The sequence below is a fragment of the Marmota marmota genome, unplaced genomic scaffold, assembly GCF_001458135.2.
Source record: "Marmota marmota marmota unplaced genomic scaffold, marMar, whole genome shotgun sequence".
Classification (NCBI taxonomy): domain Eukaryota; kingdom Metazoa; phylum Chordata; class Mammalia; order Rodentia; family Sciuridae; genus Marmota; species Marmota marmota.
The window spans coordinates 716,360-737,586 of record NW_026000153.1 but is presented as its reverse complement, the minus strand read 5'-3'; the positions used below and the strand labels follow the sequence as shown (position 1 = coordinate 737,586).

Below are 21,227 nucleotides of genomic sequence, written 5' to 3'. Positions count from 1 at the left end.
AAGGCTGTTGCCAGATGGAGAGGTGGCTCTTACATTATCAAATGAGAAAATGAGTGTGTATGTGAATGGTGTTTAAAGCCCTTTATATAAATATCTAAATTACCTCCTCAATTTAGAAGCTCCAGTGCATTACATGTTAGTTGTTAGACTTTCTAAACCATAGTGTGGTGTGCATATTTTTGACTCTGGGGTTTGGTGATGATCTTTCCCTATCCAGGGCTCTGTAAAATGCTGCAAGGCACATCTGGTCCTGTTCCTACTGTGTTTTCTGGAGAACTTATGCTTGCACTAGGGAGAAGAGGTTGGGTATAGACAGTGTTGTTCGGTAAGCCTTGGGACGACTACAGAGATGACTGGATCCTTTTTGCCTTTTTAGTTTAGTAAGAGGGTTTTATGTGATTTGAGGAGTTACGCATGTCTTTCTCTGAAAATAGAGCTGTGTGCTTTGTTCCACCAGGCATGGGAGTTATCCATATTCATCACAGGCACCTTGTCTACATTCAGCTGTCTGACTCATTTTTCATGTAGAACTAAAAGGAACTGTATTTTGTGGTGGTCACCGCCACTCTGCCCCCATGTTGTCCTATTTTGACTTCTACTTTGAAGCAAGAGACATTAGGTTGGTACCTGTGTGAAAAATTGATGGCTCTGACCTGATAATATAGTAGGTAGGGAAGACAGCTGAACCATAATCTAGATAAATTTGCCTGGCTTTAATCTTAAATTTTAAAAGCTACTTGCTTGCCATGACCTTCCATTACCTGCAGAAACTTACTACGTGGCTTCCTTTGTCATGTGGCAGATTAGAGTTGTTCGTTTTTGAGCTCCTCATTTCCTTGTTGGATGAAAGAACTGTGACTTAAATTGAACTATTTGTTTTACTTAAGGCAGGAAGATGGGGGATAGAGAAGAAGGGAAGTGATTTTTGCTGTATCTGATGATTTGTTTGCAGAACTCTGCCAGTGAAGTTAATTAACTCTTGCCGTTGAAACTAATCATTATCAGAACCTCTGTTTCTGGAATGGTCTCTAGGGGACCACCCTAATCTCCAAAGTTACGTTCCCTTTTCTCAGGGGATGACAGTTTGGTAGTCCTTAACACAGAGGGTGGAAATAAACAGAAGGGATATATTAACAAGTTACCAGAAGATAAGCATGACTGACACTGATTGGGTATTGAAACAACCTAGGAAGATAGTTCCTGAGATTGGCACTTTTATATAAGACACTATTTTTTTTTTATTATTTCTAGGGAGCCCATACTTGTTTCATTTCTATATTACCCTTATTTTTAGTTACAGGTTTTACTTCTGCGCAAAGCTTTAATTTTCAACCATGTATTCAGGAAAAGGAAACCCAAACCTTGAAATGATTGGCATAATGAAGTGGTCATCATGCTCATGACTCTGACTCAATAAGTACTTAATTTTCCCTAAAACGTAGATTTTTGGGATAAGCAACAGCAAACTTATTCTGTGTTTAATTCAAATGTACAAATTTGGGAATTAAAATAAGAAAGGCTAAAGGTTCATCTCATTCTTTCTTTTTTTGGAGGGGAGGGCACTGGAGATGGAACCCAGGGTGCTTTACTACTGGGTTATATCCCTGGCCTTCATTATTGTGATTGTAGGTGCGTGCTACACACCTAGCATTCACCCCATTCTCTTTTTTTTTGGGGGGGGGTACTGGAGGCTGAACTCAGGAACACTTAACCAGTGAGCCACATCCCCAACCCTATTTTGTATTTTATTTAGAGACAGGATCTCACTGAGTTGCTTAGTGTCTTGCCATTGCTGAGGCTGGTTTTGAACTCGTGATTCTCTTGCCTCAACCTCCTGAGCCGTTGGGATTACAGGTTTGCACCACCAAACCCGGCTTCATCTCACTCTTGAGATAGTCAAGAGTGAGATGAAGCCGGGTATGTATTTATAGGAGTTGTTCCTTGCATCTATTAATGTGTAGCTTTTTTTTTTTTTTTTTAGTTGTACACAATACCTTTATTTTGTTTATTTTTGTGTGGTGTTGAGGATTGAACCCAGGGCCTCGAGCATGCTAGGCGAGCGCCCTACTGCTGAGCTACAACCCCAGCCCCCCCCCCTTTAAAAGAAACATTTTCATTTTATTTGTTTTTATGTGGTGCTGAGGATCGAACCCAGTGCCTCATGTATGCTAGCAAGCGCTCTACCACTGAGCTACGACCCAGCCCTATTTTGTAGTTTTTTAAAAAGAAATCATATTATGGTATATATTTTTCTCTTAGATTAACGATAGAGAAGAAGGGAAGTGATTTTTGCTGTATCTGATGACCACACACTATATTAGTACTTGTAGTTTCATCACCTTTTTGATAAATAGCTTTCTGATGGGCTGGCAATGAAGCTCAGTCGTAAACTGCTTGCCTAGAATGTACAAGGCCCTAGGGTAGGTCTCTGGAAATGCAGAAACAAAACAACAAACTAGCTCTATGACATAGATATACTGTAACTGTTATTTAACTATCTCATTCTTATGAGAATTTTAAAGATAAATCTTTTCTATTAGAAACAATCCCACAATGGGGCTGGGGATGTGGCTCAAGCGGTAGCGTGCTCGCTTGGCATGCGTGCGGCCCGGGTTCGATCCTCAGCACCACATACAAAGATGTTGTGTCCGCCGAGAACTAAAAAATAAATATTAAAAAATTTAAAAAAAAAGAAACAATCCCACAGTGAGATTATTATGCTGATTGTTTTCAGCAAGAGCTGGTCTCCCCTAGTGAATGTTTGGCAATGTCTAGAGACACTTTTGGTGTCAGAACTGGGTAAAGGGTATGCTTCTAGCATCTAGTGGGAAGAGGTCAGGGATGTTGTTACTTATCCTACAATGCACAGGATGCACCATCACAAAATGATTGAATCTGGCTTAAAATGTCAGTGAAAAATACCACTCTTGGTCCACATATGTGATTGTCTATACAAGATGTTATGAGAAGTGTTCTTGAGTTGAAAGATGACAATAGCATTACCTTTGATAGGTTCTGCCAGTTTGCTATGTACTCACACCAGAAGTGTGGGTGTGTCCCATTACCCTTCATCTCACTAAAACTTAATTTTATCCATCTCAAAATATTTGAGATTTGGAGGAAAATGATGTTTCAATTGGCATGCATACAAATTCCTAGTGAGTCTGAACATTATTTGCATTTATTGACCATTTGGTTTTCCTTGAAGTAGAATTGCTATTTCTTTGGGTTCCATTTCCACTACATTTGTTGCAGACTTTCCTCTATTGAGACGGCAGACACAGAAGCCTTGCATAAAGAAAGCAGATGAATGAAATGTGCTCACTTAATGGATATTCTGTGCAGAACAAGGAATTCAACCTGGCTTGTGGGACTCCAGCTCCAGCCCCATTGGCACGTACTCCAGCTCCTATTTGTTTTGGAGCAGAAGAAAGCCTTTTGTCGGAATACCAGGCTCTTTGCCTGTGAGATATTTGTACTGTGGCATCTGAAAGGGAGTTTTAAGCACCAGTAGCTTGGGCTAAATAAAAAGATATCCCTGCTTGGTTGGACTGAGGAAAGAGAGGGGCATGTTCCTGGAATTAACATCTGCCTAAGAGGAATCAGTGTTGACATGTGGTACAGAGTTTCTGCTCTTGAGGGAAGTGGGTCATCCACTCTCTCCCTAGAAGTCCTGGGGCTTCGCAGTTGGTAATCAAAAACTCTGTTGTGAATATACCTTATAGCTCTCACTTTCTCTCTGCTTGTGCTCACTCTCAGAATTGATGTCCATCGTAAAGAGAATGCAGGGGCTGCTGAGAAGTCAATTACGATCCTCTCCACCCCTGAAGGCACCTCCGCGGCTTGTAAGTCTATTCTGGAGATTATGCATAAGGAAGCTCAAGATATAAAATTGTGAGTAAAGGGGACTAACTTACAAAAGAGATTTATATGGTGTTTTATTTTGAATTTCTATGACATAGTTCTTAGAGATTCCCAGCAAACAAAGGGAAATGCTATCCTGATGAGCTACAGTGGTTAGCACTACTAATTTGGTTGTGAAACATAAATCTGATTTAAATATTTGAATGTGGAGTGAGTAATGATAATGAGGAAGAGAAATCCAGTGATAGAAGAGGGTAGTTGGAGTACATAGGAAGCCAACCCAGGACCAAGAAGCATCCTGGGATTCTGCTGAGACAGGGACCCCAAATCCTCACTTGTCCTTTACTCAGAGCCCATGGGTGCCCTGTCTTCTGCTCCTCCTCACCCCTGAACAGCAGGGAGTGTAGAGGTAAGGAAACGCCTCAATGTGTGCAAAGGTAAACTGGAGATTTATTTGGGTTTTGCAGGTTGGAACTCTTAATATTTCTTCCATAGGAACTTGAGTGGTGGTTGAGTTCTGAGCCACATTTAGTATACAGAATAGCCACACTAAAAACTGAATCCAGAGGAAGGCTCTATAGTTAGCTCGGGGACCTCATCACCAATGCCTAATTTGCAGAGACATTTAAATATCTTCTTAGCAGAAAGTATTATATATGGTTGCTGCAGTATAAGAACATAATTACTTTTTAGTATAGAGAAAAATAAGGGAAAAGCCTACTATCTGATAACCCTAGTGACATTTTTAAACAGTGATATGTACATAGTTTAGAAATTGTGCAAGATACAGAATGCACAGTAAAAGGAATAGGAACATCTATCTTCTGTTCTTATCCCCCAAAGTAGTACCACTGTTAAGTTTCTTCTATAAATTATATACTCATCTCCATGTGTTAGTTAGCTTTTCATCACTGTGAACAAAATACCTGGCATGAACAACTCACAAGGAAAATTAATTTTGGGCTCATGGTTTCAGAGTTTAGTCCATTGCTGCTCCATTTCTCTGGGCCAAAGGTAAAGCAGAACATCATGTAGAAAAGGCATGGCAGAGCAAGGCTGCTTAGCTCATGGCAACCAGGAAGCAGAGAAAGGATTGTGAGGAGGGAGAGAGGGACCACGCCTTGGACCCTTAAACCCCAAATGCATGCCCTCAGTAACCTACTTCCTCCAGCCATGCCCTCCTGCCTACAGTTACCACCCTGTTAGTCCCTCCAAATTATTAATCCATTAAATGGATTAATCCATGTATTGGATTAATCCACTGATTGGATTGCAGCTTTCATAATCTAACCATTTTACCTCTGAACATTCCTGCATTAACACAGGAGCATTTGCGGGACACCTCATATCCCAACCATAACACTCCAGGTATGTATTTTGAAATTTATACTAGGATCACACTATTTTGTATCCATGCCTTTGTGTTATGGCATTAGGGGTTTAGGAGTATGGATTTCATTAAGAGAATATGTCTTTGAAGGTAGATATTCCCTGAAGTGAATAAAAGAAAAATAATTTCAAAAATTAACTCTTATTCAAATAACTTGCTATTTTTTTTTCATTCCCTGTATTCATGCATTTCTAAAATGTAGGCTAATTGTCAGCACTGTACTTAGCATAACGTTTCCCATCTGGTAGGTAGGAAGTCAATGTTTAATGAATTTAAAAAAAAAAAAATTTTTTTTTTTTTAAATCCAAGAGTAGGTTTACTTTCCCTGATTTTGACTTCTTTTTATTTTTATTTTTTTTGAATCTACAGCACAGAAGAGCTCCCCTTGAAGATTTTAGCCCATAATAACTTTGTAGGCCGTCTTATTGGTAAAGAAGGAAGAAATCTTAAAAAAATTGAGCAAGACACAGATACTAAAATCACAATATCTCCGTAAGTGCAGCCTTGCATTTTTTCTTACTGTGTGTTTTATATTAAGCTCTGCTTTTTACCTCTTTACAGCTGTTTGTTAATCTGTACTGTCACCTTTAGACAGTTTCTCAAACTCTATCTACTTGCCTACTATCTATTTCTAATCTATATCGAAAGCAATATCTGTTCTCACAAAAGACACAGGTGCATCTAAATGCTTTTCATTCATATTTTCTAGCTGAGGTCTTGATGGTGTTTTTTTCCTGTATTCCTCAAACTGTAATATGTTATCTAGTTTATTATCCTTTGCTGTATAACAGATTATTATAACATCTCAGGACAGTAATGAACATGGATTGCTCAGTTTCTGTGGTTCAGGATTCAGGAACAGCTTAGTGAGATAGTTCTGGCTCAGGGTCTCATAATGTTGCTAGGTTGATGCTGGCTATTTTTGGAAGGCCTCAGCCCTTCACCTCATGGACCTCTCCACAGTGCTGCTTAAGTGTCCTAGACAGACAGCTCATACTCTCCTCCTTGAGGGAATGATCCAAGAAAGAGCGTGGTAGAAGCTGCAGTGTCTATTTATGACAGCATCTCAGAAGTTACTTACTCTCATATCATTTCCTAATGTTGTTTAAACAAGTCAGCCTTCTTCAGCATGTGTGTAGGGACTACAGATAACTTGGAGAGGGGCATCGTCTCGGAGGCGGGCTACAACACCTGAAGTCCGTGAATGCTCTGAAATTATATGGAGAGGTTTCTTTTTCTGGGGGTGAGTACCCTAGTTTTCATCTGAGGACCTAAAAAGGTGGGATGAAATTGATGAACTGGAAAAGAATGATAAAATTGTAACACAAAATGCTTGGCAGGGCTGGGCTGAGACTGGAGATTAGAATTCTATACTACTTTAACTAGTCCAAGATGAAGAGACTTCATAGACTCCATTTTCTTCATTATTTAGTTTACATTTCTAGTTAAAGTTTGAGAAGAAGAAATAATATCTGACTCAAGTTTAATGTACAACATTTGCTAATTAAAAATGGGGACTTTAACTCTAGGAGTATGAAGGAGAGCTGTACCAGTGCAACATATTCTTTCAATCTGTGTATTTAGTTCTGTTTTCCATGGTAAATGTCTCTATTTTTTTTTTCTTGAGGCTGTTGACCAGTTTAGGCTTGTTGGGTGTTCTCAGATGTAACTTTTTGTAGATTTGAAGCTTTAGCAGGACCTGGGCTAAGCAGGGAGTTTCTGAATTTTGCTATCCAACTCTTTTGTAGTTGGGATGGTCATCAATGGACCATTTAAAAAATGTAGTACATTTCCTCCATTCTACTTTAATCTAAATTCTAAAAATACTCATAAAAACTAAATGTAGACAATAATTTCTGATTTGTTTTTGGGAATATTTCCATGCATTTTCCTTGCTTGTTTACCCAGAAAATGCAATTGCACGAGAATGCCAGTTATGCCTAGAGTTGGTCAATACAAAGGTTATATGCTTTTGGATTCCACTAAATCTGTCCATCCTTCTAATAATTCCTTTTCAATTCACTTTAAATTATGAAAATGGTTTGACTTTAAGTGGTCAATAAGCAAGCTATATTTAAAACATGGGCTTGAAGTATATACACCCAGCGATTTTTATTGAGAGGATGGGAGGGGGAATTTTTTTTTCTTTCTTTCTTTTCTGTAGCTTTGCAGTGCTTGGATTGATTCATGTCTTTTAGGGCTTACTGATTTTCCATCGTGTTTGACCACCCACTTTTACACAATGCCAGGCTCCACGGTTTGGTTTTAATTGCTATCTGTGACTGAATTATTAACTGTCTTCCTCCTATAATTTCCATTCTTTATCTTTCCCTTCTTTTTCAATCTGCAGATTGCAGGAATTGACGCTGTATAATCCAGAACGCACCATTACTGTTAAAGGCAATGTTGAAACATGTGCCAAAGCTGAGGAAGAGATAATGAAGAAAATCAGGGAGTCTTATGAAAATGATATTGCTTCTATGAATGTTAGTTTTAATATGAAGGACTTGTGCTTATTTTGATGAATAGTTAAAAGATGTTTTTCCTTGCATTGATATTAAATCTCTTTAGTGGTAGCATCAGAAGAAATGATTTTAATGGGTTTTTAGCACCATACCAAGTACCCTGGCTTAGTAGGAAAGAACAGTCTTTGACATTAGGCTTGGCACACTCTGTGATTTTAGCAAATGTCTAAACTTTTGAGCATTGGCTTCAAGTTACTATTAAAAAATACAAGTTTAGGGGCTGGGAATGTAGAGTATTTGTACAGTAGCATGTGTGAGGCCGTGGGTTCAAACTGCAGTAGTACAAAATAAATGAATAAAATGAAAAATAATTTGTAGTATATCATTAAAGCAAATTATGACATTCCTTAATGGATTGATTAATTCTGAACATGAAAAACTTCAAAAGTCCATCTTAAATTTTGAAGTAAATCATTAACAAAATTCATCAGTTGGACCTTTCATATGAAACAAAGAAGGGAAATGTGACAATATTACCTTTGTGAGAAAAACCTAGAATGCTAATTTTACCCCACATGACAGCCTGCCTACCTTAATATCATCACTGCTATCTAATGTTTCAGAATCAACTGGGATTAATTCCAACTCCAGGCCTTGTGCAAAGATTTTCTGATACACTGAAGCCTAGTTCTACTCTCCACCTTGCTTATTCAGCTTTTATAAAATTAAAATTAAAATTCCCTTCTGGTTCCTGTATCCATTCCAAAGATTTGGTTGGCAGTACTAACATGGTGTTGGGTCCTGTTTTCCAAAGCGCTGGACTTTCTTAGGCTTGAAACCCCAGGAATGTTGGGTTTTATAAGGAGTAAAGATCTCTTTACAGCTGGTTGAGTGCACCTGGTGTGCTTCTCAGAGAGCAGCTCTTATTTGTGCACCCCTTCAACTGATTCAAGGCGTTCTTTGCGTATTTTTGGAGTGCTCACGGCAGGCAGTACCATTTCGGCAGGCAGTACCATTTCGGCTAAGCAATTTCTTTCTAGTGGGGGAAAGGAAGGCCATGCTCCCTGTCCTTGAAAAACCTGTGGGCAACTGATGATCTAGGCAGGGGCAAATCATCTCAGATTTAAAGATATTTAGAGATGTAAACAGATGTAAATTATCTACTGAAGTGTAGTCACTTGGAATATCTGCTTTGTTCTGAAATTTATGTCATCATACAAAATACACAATCTGAATACTGTCACAAATGCTCGCTTCCACTGGGTGCAGTCATGCATACCTGTAATCCCAGCAACCTGGGAGGCTGAGGCAGGATGACCCAAAGTTTGGGGCCAGCCTCAGCAACTTGGTGAGACCCTGGCTCTTTAAAAAATGAAGGGTGTAACAGAGCAGGGAGGAAGAGCATGAGGAAAAGATTAACATTAAACAGAGATGAGAGGTGGGAGGGAAAGGGAGAGAGAAGGGAAATTGCATGGAAATGGAAGGAGACCCTCATTGTTATACAAAATTACATATAAGAGGTTGTGAGGGGAATGGGGAAAAAAAAAAAAAACAAGGGAGAGAATTAAATTACAGCAGATGGGGTAGAGAGAGAAGATGGGAGGTGGGATAGTAGAGGATAGGAAAGGTAGCAGAATACAACAGTTACTAATATGGCATTATGTAAAAACGTGGATGTGTAACTGATGTGATTCTGCAATCTGTATTTGGGGTAAAAATGGGAGTTCATAATCCACTTGAATCTAATGTATGAAATATGATATGTCAAGAGCTTTGTAATGTTTTGAACAACCAATAAAAAAAAATGAAGGGTGCTAAGGATGTAGCTCAGTGGTAAAGCATCCCTGTGTTCAATCCCTATTATAAAAAAAAAAAGCATTTCAATTTCCTTTGATTCTTTTATTTGTCAAATTAAAGAACCCCTTTTTTTTTTTAAACCATTACAGCTTCAAGCACATTTAATTCCTGGATTAAATCTGAATGCCTTGGGTCTGTTCCCACCCACTTCAGGGATGCCACCTCCCACCTCAGGGCCCCCTTCAGCTATGACTCCTCCCTACCCACAGTTTGAGGTAAGATTATTGGCCTTGGCTTGCTTTATGGTTGAGTGGAATATGGGCAGATGGATGCAGTCAGACATCGTTGGTACTAGTAATGTGATTCGGTGCTAATTGGGACAGATTACTAGATTATGTTTTGTCACTTTAGGAATGAGAATTTCCTTTCCTTGTCCTTGACTCACCAGGCTGATAGTGTCTGGGGCTCTTATCCTCTTACAGTGCAAGTGTCTGCCCTTATGATCTATCACAGGCTCATATGATCTATCATCAGCTTACAACTACTATGTACTCTCTAGGTCTTATCAGTTGAACCCTAGTTAAAGTAATAGACTATGAGTTATTTTGAAAATTTTGGATAGTAGGATTGTCAACATGTGTTTTTAAAAAGCATAAGAGTTTGTGGCTCTTATGGGAGAGGGAAAAGATTTTTAAATGTTGAAGGAAAGGATTTTTAAAAGGCTTCCTTCATCTTTGTCATCTGAAAATTAACTGCTTTGAAAGATCAGGAAAAACTGCGTGCTTTCCATTTTCGGTATTTGTACTTTTTAAGTCGGTGAGCTAGGATGGTTTTTTTTCCACAGTTCTGTTTTGTATGTGCAAATATTAAATGACCTTTGGTAGATTCTATAAGAAAACTTATTTTTATATCTAGTCTTTAAGAATAATGTTTTCTCTCAAGTCAGCAATAGGAGACTAGGCATAGCATGAACATAATTTCATCAGGGCAAACATCTGATAAAGTATTTTGAAAGTAGTTTGTAATTTAGGTGCATTTTCAATCATAAATGGTGGAAGACACTCAAATAACAGCTTTCTAGGGTCTTTTGTCATCAATGTGTTTTTACATCCCTCCCTCCTTGTTTGGCTGTCTTATCTTTTAATGTTTTGTGCGATGGCTCCTATACCCGTTCAGAAAAACATCCAAGTGGAATAGGTTGAGCATACCATTATACTGCTGTGTAGAATAAATATGTGAGTAAAATGGTGTTGACATGAAATTTTATAGAGAAGACAGATTACTAGATTGTCCATGTTTTGTCCCTTTATCTTCCTTTTGTGTCTTTATACCTGTCATTTCTAGTATGTTCAGGCCTGGAAACCATGTAACAAGGCTGAGGATAACCACGAAAATTTCAGCTAAATGTAAGCCATGTGTGGTGGCCAATGCCTATAGTCCCTATTACTCAAAGAGGCTGAGACAGCAAGATTGCTTGAGCTCAGGAGTTTGATGCCAGACCAGGCAACATAGCAAGACTTCATCAAGAAACAAACCAACCCCAAATTTCAACTGACATCAAGTACAAATAGATTCATTATGCATTACCTGAAATTTTCTTAAGTAGCTGCCTATTTATTTGTACTTTCATGCTAAAGGGGTCTAGTGGAAAGAGCCCTGGAGTCAGAGCTGAGATCTAGCCTTGCTCTGATGAGAGTTTGTGTCACCAAAGGTCAGACTCCTCTTGGTTCTGGATCTGTTTTCTTACCTGCAAAAGAAAAACCTGAACTAAATGAATGAAGCCTAAAAACTTTCAGGTCAAACGTTTCTATTCTACAGACTTCAAATTATATGAAAACTGGCGAAGGGCTAAAATAGGAATTTGAAAGTATATGTACTTAAATTTTAATATTTCCACCATCTTATTATGAATAGGCTCATTTATCATAAAGTTGAATGTTGGGGGATATATTATATCCCTGGTATTTCTGTGTAGTGATCCTTACTAAATGCTACAATGCACTGATTACATAAAGTAACTCTGTGCTGGAGAAGGTCACATCTAATATACACTTCTGCTGAATGCCCTGAACTAGACTTCTCTTTGGGCAAGTCACTTAACTGCTCTGTTGTTCACATTCCCTTTGAAGTGTTCCTTTAACTTTTTCTTATCTCTGCTGATGACAGCTTCTAGTCACCAAAGCCTCACATTATTATAGTGTGCTCTAACTGAACATTCTTGGACATTTGTCTTTTATATGGATGCTTTATTGGCAAAAATTCCTAAAGTGAATTATTATGTAACTATTTTAAAAATATAGAAATTATAGAAGATAATACATATTAATATTTTCTGGATTTAGTCCGTTTTCTCATTTGATAATATTCTGTATATTAGGTTCCTGTGTTATTAGGAAAATGGAGAATGTTTCAAGAAAAGTAAGATCATATTGAGAATAATTTTTGAAGTGCTTTTATGATCTCAAATACCTGAGTGACCTAAGTAACAATTTTGTTTTAAGAATGGGAAGAAGATTCCAATGATGTTTACTTACTCTACTAAAAGTGAGCCAAAAGTAAATGTAAGGAAGATCTCATTGGAATAGGTGATCTTTGCTTCTCCTGAGACATTTAACTAAGTCAAATTAAATATAATTAGAAGTAAACCATGAGAACAGAAGATACAGAAGCTGCCATAGTAAAGGTGGAAATATTGCAGCAAGATAGGATCTGAGAACACCTTAGCTGTTCAAGGACAGATGAAGGAAATGGTGGATCTTACCCGGATAAAACAAGGACAATCTTGGCATCTGTGTTCATTGTGGAATAGTGGTAGGCATTATGCTTTATTCTACATGTCTTTGATAAAATGAAATCCTCAAATATACACCTGGACATTTCCCTCAGTTGTTGTAGGAGGTACCGCTCAAAATGTTAAAGGTAGAAGAAAGGTCATTCTGACATCTGTCGGGCTGGAGCAGTTGATCAGCTGTGCATATCTTACATATGTTTATTAACACCTAGTAATTTTTCTGTAGGTTTGAACCTGTTGCTAGCTTCATCTCTTAGTCCTACTCCAGCCCCAATAGATGATTGATTATTAATGGGAACATTGTTCTATTTGAACTTTTTTTTCAAAAACGTCTACCTATTCTACTGGTGCAGTGGTGCATGGCTATAATCTCAGCAACTCGAGGGGCTGAGGCAGGAGGATTGCCAGTTGCAGGCCAGCCTCAGCAACTTCAGGAGACCCTGTCTTAAAATAAAAATGGCTGGGATGTAGCTCAGTGGTAAAGCACCCTTGGGTTCACCCTTAGTACCAGAGATGGGAGGAGAATGTTTATCTTAAAAACCAATGTCATCATCACTCTCAGAAAATATGGCACAATATTATGTGATATGCTGTCCATATTTGAGTTCCTATAGTTGTCCCAATAATGTCATAAATAGTATTTTCAATGAAGAATCCATTAAGAATCATGAATTGCATTCAGTTCTCACATCTCTATTTAGTCCTTTTTAAGAAATCTCAAACAGTACCCCCAGTCCCGTTTTCCTCTTTTTTATGACATTGACATTAAAAAAAAAAAAAAGCCAGATGATTTGTAGAATGCCTCTAAGGATTTGTATTATGATTGCCTCCATATTATCAGGTTCAGAGCATATCTATTAGGGGTGGCAGGAATACTTCGTCAGGGAGTCACATCAGGAAATAAATTATATTAGTTTGTCTCATTATTCCTCACATTCAATTTGGCCATACAGTTCAGGTACTGTTTGTCAGACTTCTCATTTATGATGAGTAAGTAGTCATCAGCACTTTCAGAATGTGTATCTTCTCCTCAGGAGTCTTTGATTCAGTTGAGTTTCATATTTCTGACATTTGTACAAATCATATAGTACTGTTTTTTTTCCTTTCCTTTTCATTTATTTTTTCCACAATCTTCTGTAAAGTACAGTGTTAATTACTTCCTGCCTCAAGAGGACCCCCCCCGCCCCAGTAACATTAGAATCACCCTAGGCCATCGGACTGGCCTGGGTAGAGCACTTGCCTAGCATGTGTGAGGCACTGGGTTTTATTATCAGCACCACATGTAAATAAATAAAGGTCCATCAACAACGTTTGAATTGGATTACCCTAGGGGTAAGGCCAAGGCACAAGTATCACTTTTGCACGCGGGGGTGGGGGTGGTGTACCGGGGATTGAACTCGGGCACTGGACCACTGAGCCACATTCCCAGCCCTACTTTGTATTTTATTTAGAGACAGGGTCTCACTGAGTTGCTTAGCACCTCGCTTTTGCTGAGGTTGGCTTTGAATTCGTGATCCTCCTGTGTCGGCCTCCTGAGCTGCTGGGATTACAGGTGTGCACCGCCTTGCCTGGCTCAGCCATCACTTTTGAAAGCTCCCTAGGTGACTTCAGTGGGTAGCCAAGGCTAACAACAGCTGCTCTGTCCTAACTGGGTAAGAACCTGTACCCTCATACATAAACCGAACCTCAGTGGAGCAGGTGGGAGCTTGGAGACTTGCGGTTTTAGAATGGTCATCAGGAGTTTTTTGCTGCTCATTTGTTGCCAAGAACTGTTGTTCTACAAGGAATGTTTACTAGAGAGGACTTCAGTGGTGGCAAGAATATTCCCTGTCAACAACAATGCATGTCAGAATACATTTTGGGGTAAGCATAAATGCCCAACTGTGGTGTCTGTCTCTCTTTGTATCTTGATCAATGTTTACTTTAAAGAGTAGTAAATGGATGGACTGGGGTTGTGGCTCAGTGGTGAACGCTCGCCTAGCTCATGTGAGGCCCTGGGTTCGATCCTCAGGATCACATAAGAATAAATGAATAAGGGTATTATGTCCAACTACAACTAAAAGATAAATATTTAAAAAAAAAAAATAGTGAATGGACATATCCCTTTAACTCTGGGCCACTTGTCATTCTGACTCTTAAATACATACAGGCCAAAAACTTATGTGGGGTGCTGCCATCTGTTTTCACTCTTCTGAATCTACCTTGGCAAGCTGTACATGTTGGAATTCAACTTAGCTGTTTTACAAGAAAAAAGTGACTTAAATGAGTTTTTCATGAGAATTCAAGCACAGACTGTCTGAGGTGGTGATGATTCTGTCTACCTTCTGCACTCTACTAAGTGTGTGTCCCCTGGCCCAGGGTACTTAACCTCTAGACACTGGGTTTTACTCCAGTGAGCAAGAAGCATAAAAAATCAAAATTGGTGGCAGCATTACTTAAGGATAGTGCCTAAGGGTAGCTCTTTACACTCCCACTAGCATTATCCTGTTCAGAAAATAATACCTGGCCTTATCTTGCTGTAAGAGAAGCAGGCACACTCTACAAGAGGGCAGAAATGTGCTCATTAAACACAGGCTCTGTTTCTAAAGGAGAATAGATATTGGGAGCACCTCTTTGACTCTGTCCCACCTAGCATTATTACCTGTTTAAGGAACCTCCCAGAGCCTGGAGGAGGAAGTAAACTTAAATCCTCTCATAAAGAAGAGGATCTAGATTCATTCTGGAGGAGAAAGTTACAAGTTACGTGTTCCAGATTCTTCATCTTTAAAAAAAAAGGGGGGGGGTTAAACACCAATATTCAGGGGACTATATTGTGTCTCTAACACTGAAGTTGTGTTTCAGTATGTAACTTCAAGGTAGGGTTCATGAGTACATAGTTGGAATAAGCTTTGCCTTCACTAATTTTTAGGTTTGTTCTTTTTCTAAACCTATACAGTATTTCCTGCTCATGTGTGGTTTTGCTTTCCATGGTTTTACTTTACCTGCAGTCAGTGGTCCAAAAATATTAATATTTTCTTGACTCTTAGAGACAATGTTCACATAACTTTTTATTAAAGCACATTGTTTTAATTGGTCTATTTTTGAAAGTGTTATTCCTTTCTAGCTGTGCCTAATTTTATAAATTAAACTTTATGATAGGTAGATACATGTAGGAAAAGCATAGAACATGTAGGGTTTGGTACCGTCCCAATTTTAGGACTGGAGAAAGGGGCACTACTGTATTTTTTTTGTTCTGTTGTTGTTATGGTTTAGATACTAGATGTCCCCCAAAAGCTCATGTATAGGACAATGCAAGAGGATTTGGAGGTGAAATGATTGGGTTATGTGAGCCTTAACCTCACCAGTATATTAGTCCCTTGATGGGGATTAACTGGGTGGTAACTATAGGCAGGTACTGTGTGCCTGGAGGAGATGGTTCCCTGGGGGTGTGCCTTTGGGGTATCTATTTTGTCCTTGTCCAGTGAAGCTCGCGCTCTCTACTTCCTGGTGGCCATTTCTTGAGTTGCTTTCCTCCACTTCTCTCTTCTGCCATGATGTTCTTAAGCCTTGAGGAATGGAGTCCGCCATCTATGGACTGAGACCTCTGAAATCGTGAGCTCCCAAATAAATTTTTTCCTTCTTAAATTGTTGTCAGGTCTTTTGCTCACAGCAGCGAAGAAGTTTACTAAAACAATGTCTGCTTAGTAGTTACCTCTTTTAAAAATACAAATAAACTATTATTTTTAAAGGCAGTGGTTAAATTCATCAAACAGTATTAATTTCTTTGCTTATTGTTGTTTCTTATATTCCTTTTGACTCTTTTTATTCTTGTTGAATATCATAGTATTGTGATATCATTTTAAGATCAGCTTGGCCCTGCACGGTGGCACACGCCTGTAATCCCAGCAGCAGGGGAGGCTTATTATGCAGGAGGATCATGAGTTCAGTCAGCCTCAGCAAAAGCAAGGTGCTAAGCAACTATGTGAGAACCGATCTCTAAATAAAACACAAAATAGGGCTGGGGATGTGGCTCAGTGATCGAGCTTCCCTGAGTTCAATTCTCTGGTGATCTTTTGGGACCCCCAAAAGATCATTAATCCTTTATGTCCTGTACATTAAGGGTGAATCCCTACTTTTATTTTAAATGGATACTATCTGCAAAGAATTAGGTTTTGATGGCTAAATGTACCAAAGAAACTGACTCTACTATTTCTTTTAGAAATACTTTGTTTTAGAATGTTTTCATTTCTTTACTCATGTTTACTCATTCCTTCTTTGTAACATGAAAATAGAATGCTGTATCTTGTCTTTGGATAAATCCCTTGCCTCTGTTCCATTCCAGTACTTTGCCCACTTATCCTGCCACAATATTCTCTTTCCCGGAACCTGCCAGGTTGATTTTTCCAATAGAGCCACAGAGTTTGTTCTTGCAACACACAAAAGGTCTCTAATTCCTGCCTGGCAGCTGGCTCATACAGTACTTAATTGGCGAACTTCTAGTTTATAAATGACAGGAAATGCTTCTTTCAGAAATGCTCAAACAGTCGGGAAGAGGGAATTGGCAGCTAATAAAGCAGAATAAGAGCTGGAGTTGGCATAGTGCACACTGTCTTGCTGGACGGTCTTGGCAGTGTGCAGGTGGGCTGGCAGAAGTAAGCCCAGGGGCTGTCTCCGCCATTCTGATAGTCTCTTTGGAGTTTTCTCAGAAGTCCCCAGAAAGGTTGTGTAACTTTAAATAGCTAACTTTCTGCCCATGACAGAGCTAAGAAAGATGTCTTTTTTTTTTTTTTAAGAGTACTTAAAAAAAAAATGCTTTCATTAATCCATTATAGCTATACATGATAAAAAGTACTCTTTAAGAAACAAAATATTGCTGGGTGAGGTGGCGTATACCTGTAGTTCCAGCAACTTGGGAGGTTGAGTCAGGAAGATTGCATGTTCAGAGCCAACAAGAACCTGTCTCAAAATAAAGAACTGGGAATGTAACTCAGTGGTAAAACACCCTTGAGCTCAGTTCCCAGTACTGCACACACACACCCCAATTTTCTTTTCAGTGAACAATTTTCAATAACTCATTGCATACATTTGTTATTTCCTAAGACATCTTGGTTATGGGAAGGAACTCCCCCCTCCACTTTTTTCTTTTTAAGTACTTCAATATTTTTGTTCAGGTTATAGAATTGGGTAAACTTGGTTTCACTTCCAGACCAAAATCCATTAAAAACAAAAGCAAAAAACCCCAGGAACAAGCCAAAGGGAAGCGCTGGCCTCAGTCCAGGTTCCTGGAGGCTGATCTTGTTGGCTGAAATGCATGTCTCCATGCCTGTGTGATGTCTTAGATTTTTTCCCCCACAAAGTAAATACACTTAACCTTACTGTTTCCTCATACTTCTGTCTCTTCACGATAGATGATTAGGAATTATTCATTGGCAGACTTCAGTTACGCAAACTTCCAGTTGAGCAGCTTTGCTCTGTTACTTCAAGCCACAGCATAGAGTTTACCAAGGAGTCCAAAGGAAGGTTTGCTGATGGGAATCTGGCAGAAATCCACTGGGAAGCAGCTTGTGTCCTGTGAATATCATTCCCCCAAAAAAAACGTGTCAAGAAAAGGATTTACAAAGAAAGGTTCAGGATAGTACAGCTGAATGTCTCCTTAGATGCAAGGATTGTTTATTTTAAAGTTTTTTTATCCCCCAAGTCTGAAACTCAAGTTCATAGGCTTCTCACAACCATTCTTCTGGCCATTTAGCCTTGTAGGTAAAAATGAAATTATCTGCTTACTGGGATGTCCAAATCCTGAAAACATGGCCTATTATGCTGAGTCCTACCCAAGAATGAGTTGTGCCAGATTTTCAAGTAGACAGGATGCTTATGTGAACTATCTGGTATCTTCAGAGGAAAATCTCCTTGGAAAAATAATTTGTGGCCAGGGAGGTGCTTGGTAGATAAGAAATTGGAGCAGAGGAAATTACAGAAAATGAGTTCCCTTCTAACTCCTTTTCCCACTGACAGGTTCTGTTGCTTCTGTTCTCATCCCAGTCTAGCTGATTTTACATGTGTGTATTGATTCTTTATGTAGTTGCCCTTTCTATTTTGGTCCTTTCAGCCCTTCTCTCCTGATGATCATTCCTTTTCCAACGCTCCACATATTGCTTACAAAATTTATTCTTAATCTTCATATCAAATTTGACAGCTCTGTACTTCCACCCCCCAAATCAACAAAACAAAAACACAGTAGCCTTTCATCACAGTGTCAGGAAGAAAGTTTTGCTTTTGTTAAGCTTTTGAGGCTTCGGCCCTGTTTTTGCCTGAGTTTTCTCATAGCAGCTGTCTTTGATGTGTTCTAGGCTAAGGCACATGCTCGGGATGTGCTTTTGAGGCTCTGGGATATTGACTCTGAGGATGTTGTTGAGTTTAATGCCTGTTAAATTACTATTTTCTAAGGAGATTTAGAAGCTGGTCTCTGGGATCAGTACCAGGAAAATAAGTTTTTACTAAGCAAATGAAAATTTTTCCCCTTAGATCTGGTAAGTCATACAACTGATTTATTATTATTTTTTTTAATTCTAAACTTCCTGCTTAAAGCCAAATTTGTATAATAACAGTAGTTTTGGCATCAATATATATTTACTGTTCAGATTCCTATGCTCTTATTTCTTTGCCCACCATTGTTTTATCTTTTTAGATTATGTATATTTTGTAAGCATCATAAAATTCTTTCTGGAATGAGGCCCAAGAAGTAATCACATAGTTATGATGAAGTACTGTGGGATAGAGTCTAGCTAGTTACACATGAGATTTAGTCTTACCCCTTAAAAAGGTCTTTATCATCATCAAGCCAATAACTACAGCAAAGTAGATTCCTATATTATATAGGACATGTTCTGGATGTTCTTAAGATAAAAATGTTTAGATCCTACCCTACTTTTTTTAAAAAATGGTCATGATTTATTTAATGGTCTTTGTAAGACTAGAATGACAAAATAATGCTAAATTGGAGCAGAGTTTGTGGTCAGTGTCACCATCAATTTACTTGATTTATCCAGTTACAAAGTAAGGACTTAAAAAGACAGATGACTTTGGGGACTGGATAGCATACTAGAGGCTTCCAAAGAAAGGCACTATATTTAGAAGTACTAAAGAATGAAATGATTTTATTTGGTGCCAGTGATGAAAAGCAACAGAAGTGATTTGGCCAAGTTTGGCAGGATAGGGCCTTATCACAAATTTTTACAGTTCAGAGGTTAGTCGGGAGGCTTCTAGAGCTACAGAACTGTGTTAATGCCTGCAGTGTGTTACACTGTCCTGGAAAACATGGGGAAAACCAAATAATTTTATCAAGTAATAAATAGTAGAAATTTAGTTAGCTCATCTATTTGCACATATACTAAAGAAACAAACTTCAATGATCAAAGAGGGGTAGGTCAGGAATATTCCCTGAAGTTGAATTTTGGGTTAACTATTAAATATGTACATGGTTAAGGACAAAGATAAAGGAAGAGATAAAGAACAGAGTTCAAATGGTTTTCATTTATAGGAAACTAGGCATGGGTTCCAGATTCATATATTGCTTTACTTTTCATGAAAATTAAGGACATGGTTTGTACTAAAATGACCTCTCCTGTTCTTTATTAAGCTAATTGACCATGAAATAAATTAACTGGCATGATTAGTTGAAAAATTTGTCAGTTTTAAATGTTTGTGCTCTCTGACCCAGTAGGTCTTAACATAAATTCTTTTTTTTTAAATATTTATTTTTTAGGTGTAGAAGGACACAAAACAATGCCTTTATTTTTATGTGGTGCTGAGAATCGAACCCAGGTCCCGCCCGTGCTAGGCAAGCACTCTACTGCTGAGCCACAATCCAAGCCCCTTAACATAAATTCTTTAAAGTATTTATACAAGGATGAATATTTATATTTAAAAATTCAATTGCACTATTATGAATTGGTGACAAACTGAAAACTTAACTCTGAAGGTGTTATAAAAGCACCCTCAGATACAGCAGGAAAATTAACTGTCACTGAAGATAAGGGAACTGAAACTCTTTAGTCTTTTAAGTTGCTAAGTGTCTTGAACATGCATAATATGGTTGTGTGCAGTTGACTCAGGAAGTCATAAGAAAGGGAAAACAGCCCCACCTCAAACAACAGTGCTGTTTGGCTCTTAAGAGCCAAAATATCTGTATTTTCCACAGGGCACATCCATATCTGTTGAAAGAAGGATACACACTGATTTTTTGTGAATATGGTTTAGAACATACCCAAGTCTGACTCCTTTCTCTACCATCTGTTATGTGACTTTGGACAAATGACTTAACTTTTCCAATTCATTTTCTCATCTCTTAAATGAAAATGTTGATAGTTTTTATCAGTTATTAGTCATGAGGTACAAATGAGTTCAGGCACAGTACCTGAAACAACAAACTCAACAGATCTTCTCACACAGTTGCCACATACCCTGCTCCCTCATCAGTTATTCCCCTCTTAACCTGAATTTTAGCTCAGTGCTCTTTTTACCCATTTCTCACTATTCATTAAAAACCACAAAGCTAGCATTCAAAAGTGCCATGAATGTCTTAATTGGAATTCTAGTGGTACAGAATAACTGGAATTCTATGTAGACTAAACAAGTTGACAATTTGATAATTATTGATTTAAAATGTTCAAACCCAGTAGTTCTTAATCTGAATCATGGAGGTGTTTGAACAAGGGCACAAAAATTTGTCTACAAAGATTCAGTTGAGGGCTGGGATGGTGGTTCAGTGGTAGAGCAAGTGCCTGGCATGTGTGAGGCCCTGGGTTTGATCCTTAGCACCACATTAAAAAAAGATGGACACAATACCTTTATTATCTATCTACAACTAAAATAAATAAAAAGATCCAGCCAGGTGCAGTGGGATCCAGCAGCTGGGGAGGCTGAGGCAGCAGGAGTTCAAAGC

The 21,227-nt window shown here is 38.5% G+C and overlaps 1 protein-coding gene across 1 annotated transcript in view; it reads left to right on the top strand.

Moving 5' to 3' along the window:
* Positions 1 to 21,227, top strand: part of Igf2bp3 (insulin like growth factor 2 mRNA binding protein 3) — a 143,653-nt gene that overhangs the window by 108,700 nt on the left and 13,726 nt on the right. The window contains exons 7-10 of the mRNA XM_015490123.2: positions 3,760 to 3,894; positions 5,624 to 5,746; positions 7,605 to 7,740; positions 9,666 to 9,791. Of these exons, the coding sequence (XP_015345609.1) occupies positions 3,760 to 3,894; positions 5,624 to 5,746; positions 7,605 to 7,740; positions 9,666 to 9,791 (520 nt within the window). The remainder of the gene's footprint in view (positions 1 to 3,759; positions 3,895 to 5,623; positions 5,747 to 7,604; positions 7,741 to 9,665; positions 9,792 to 21,227) is intronic.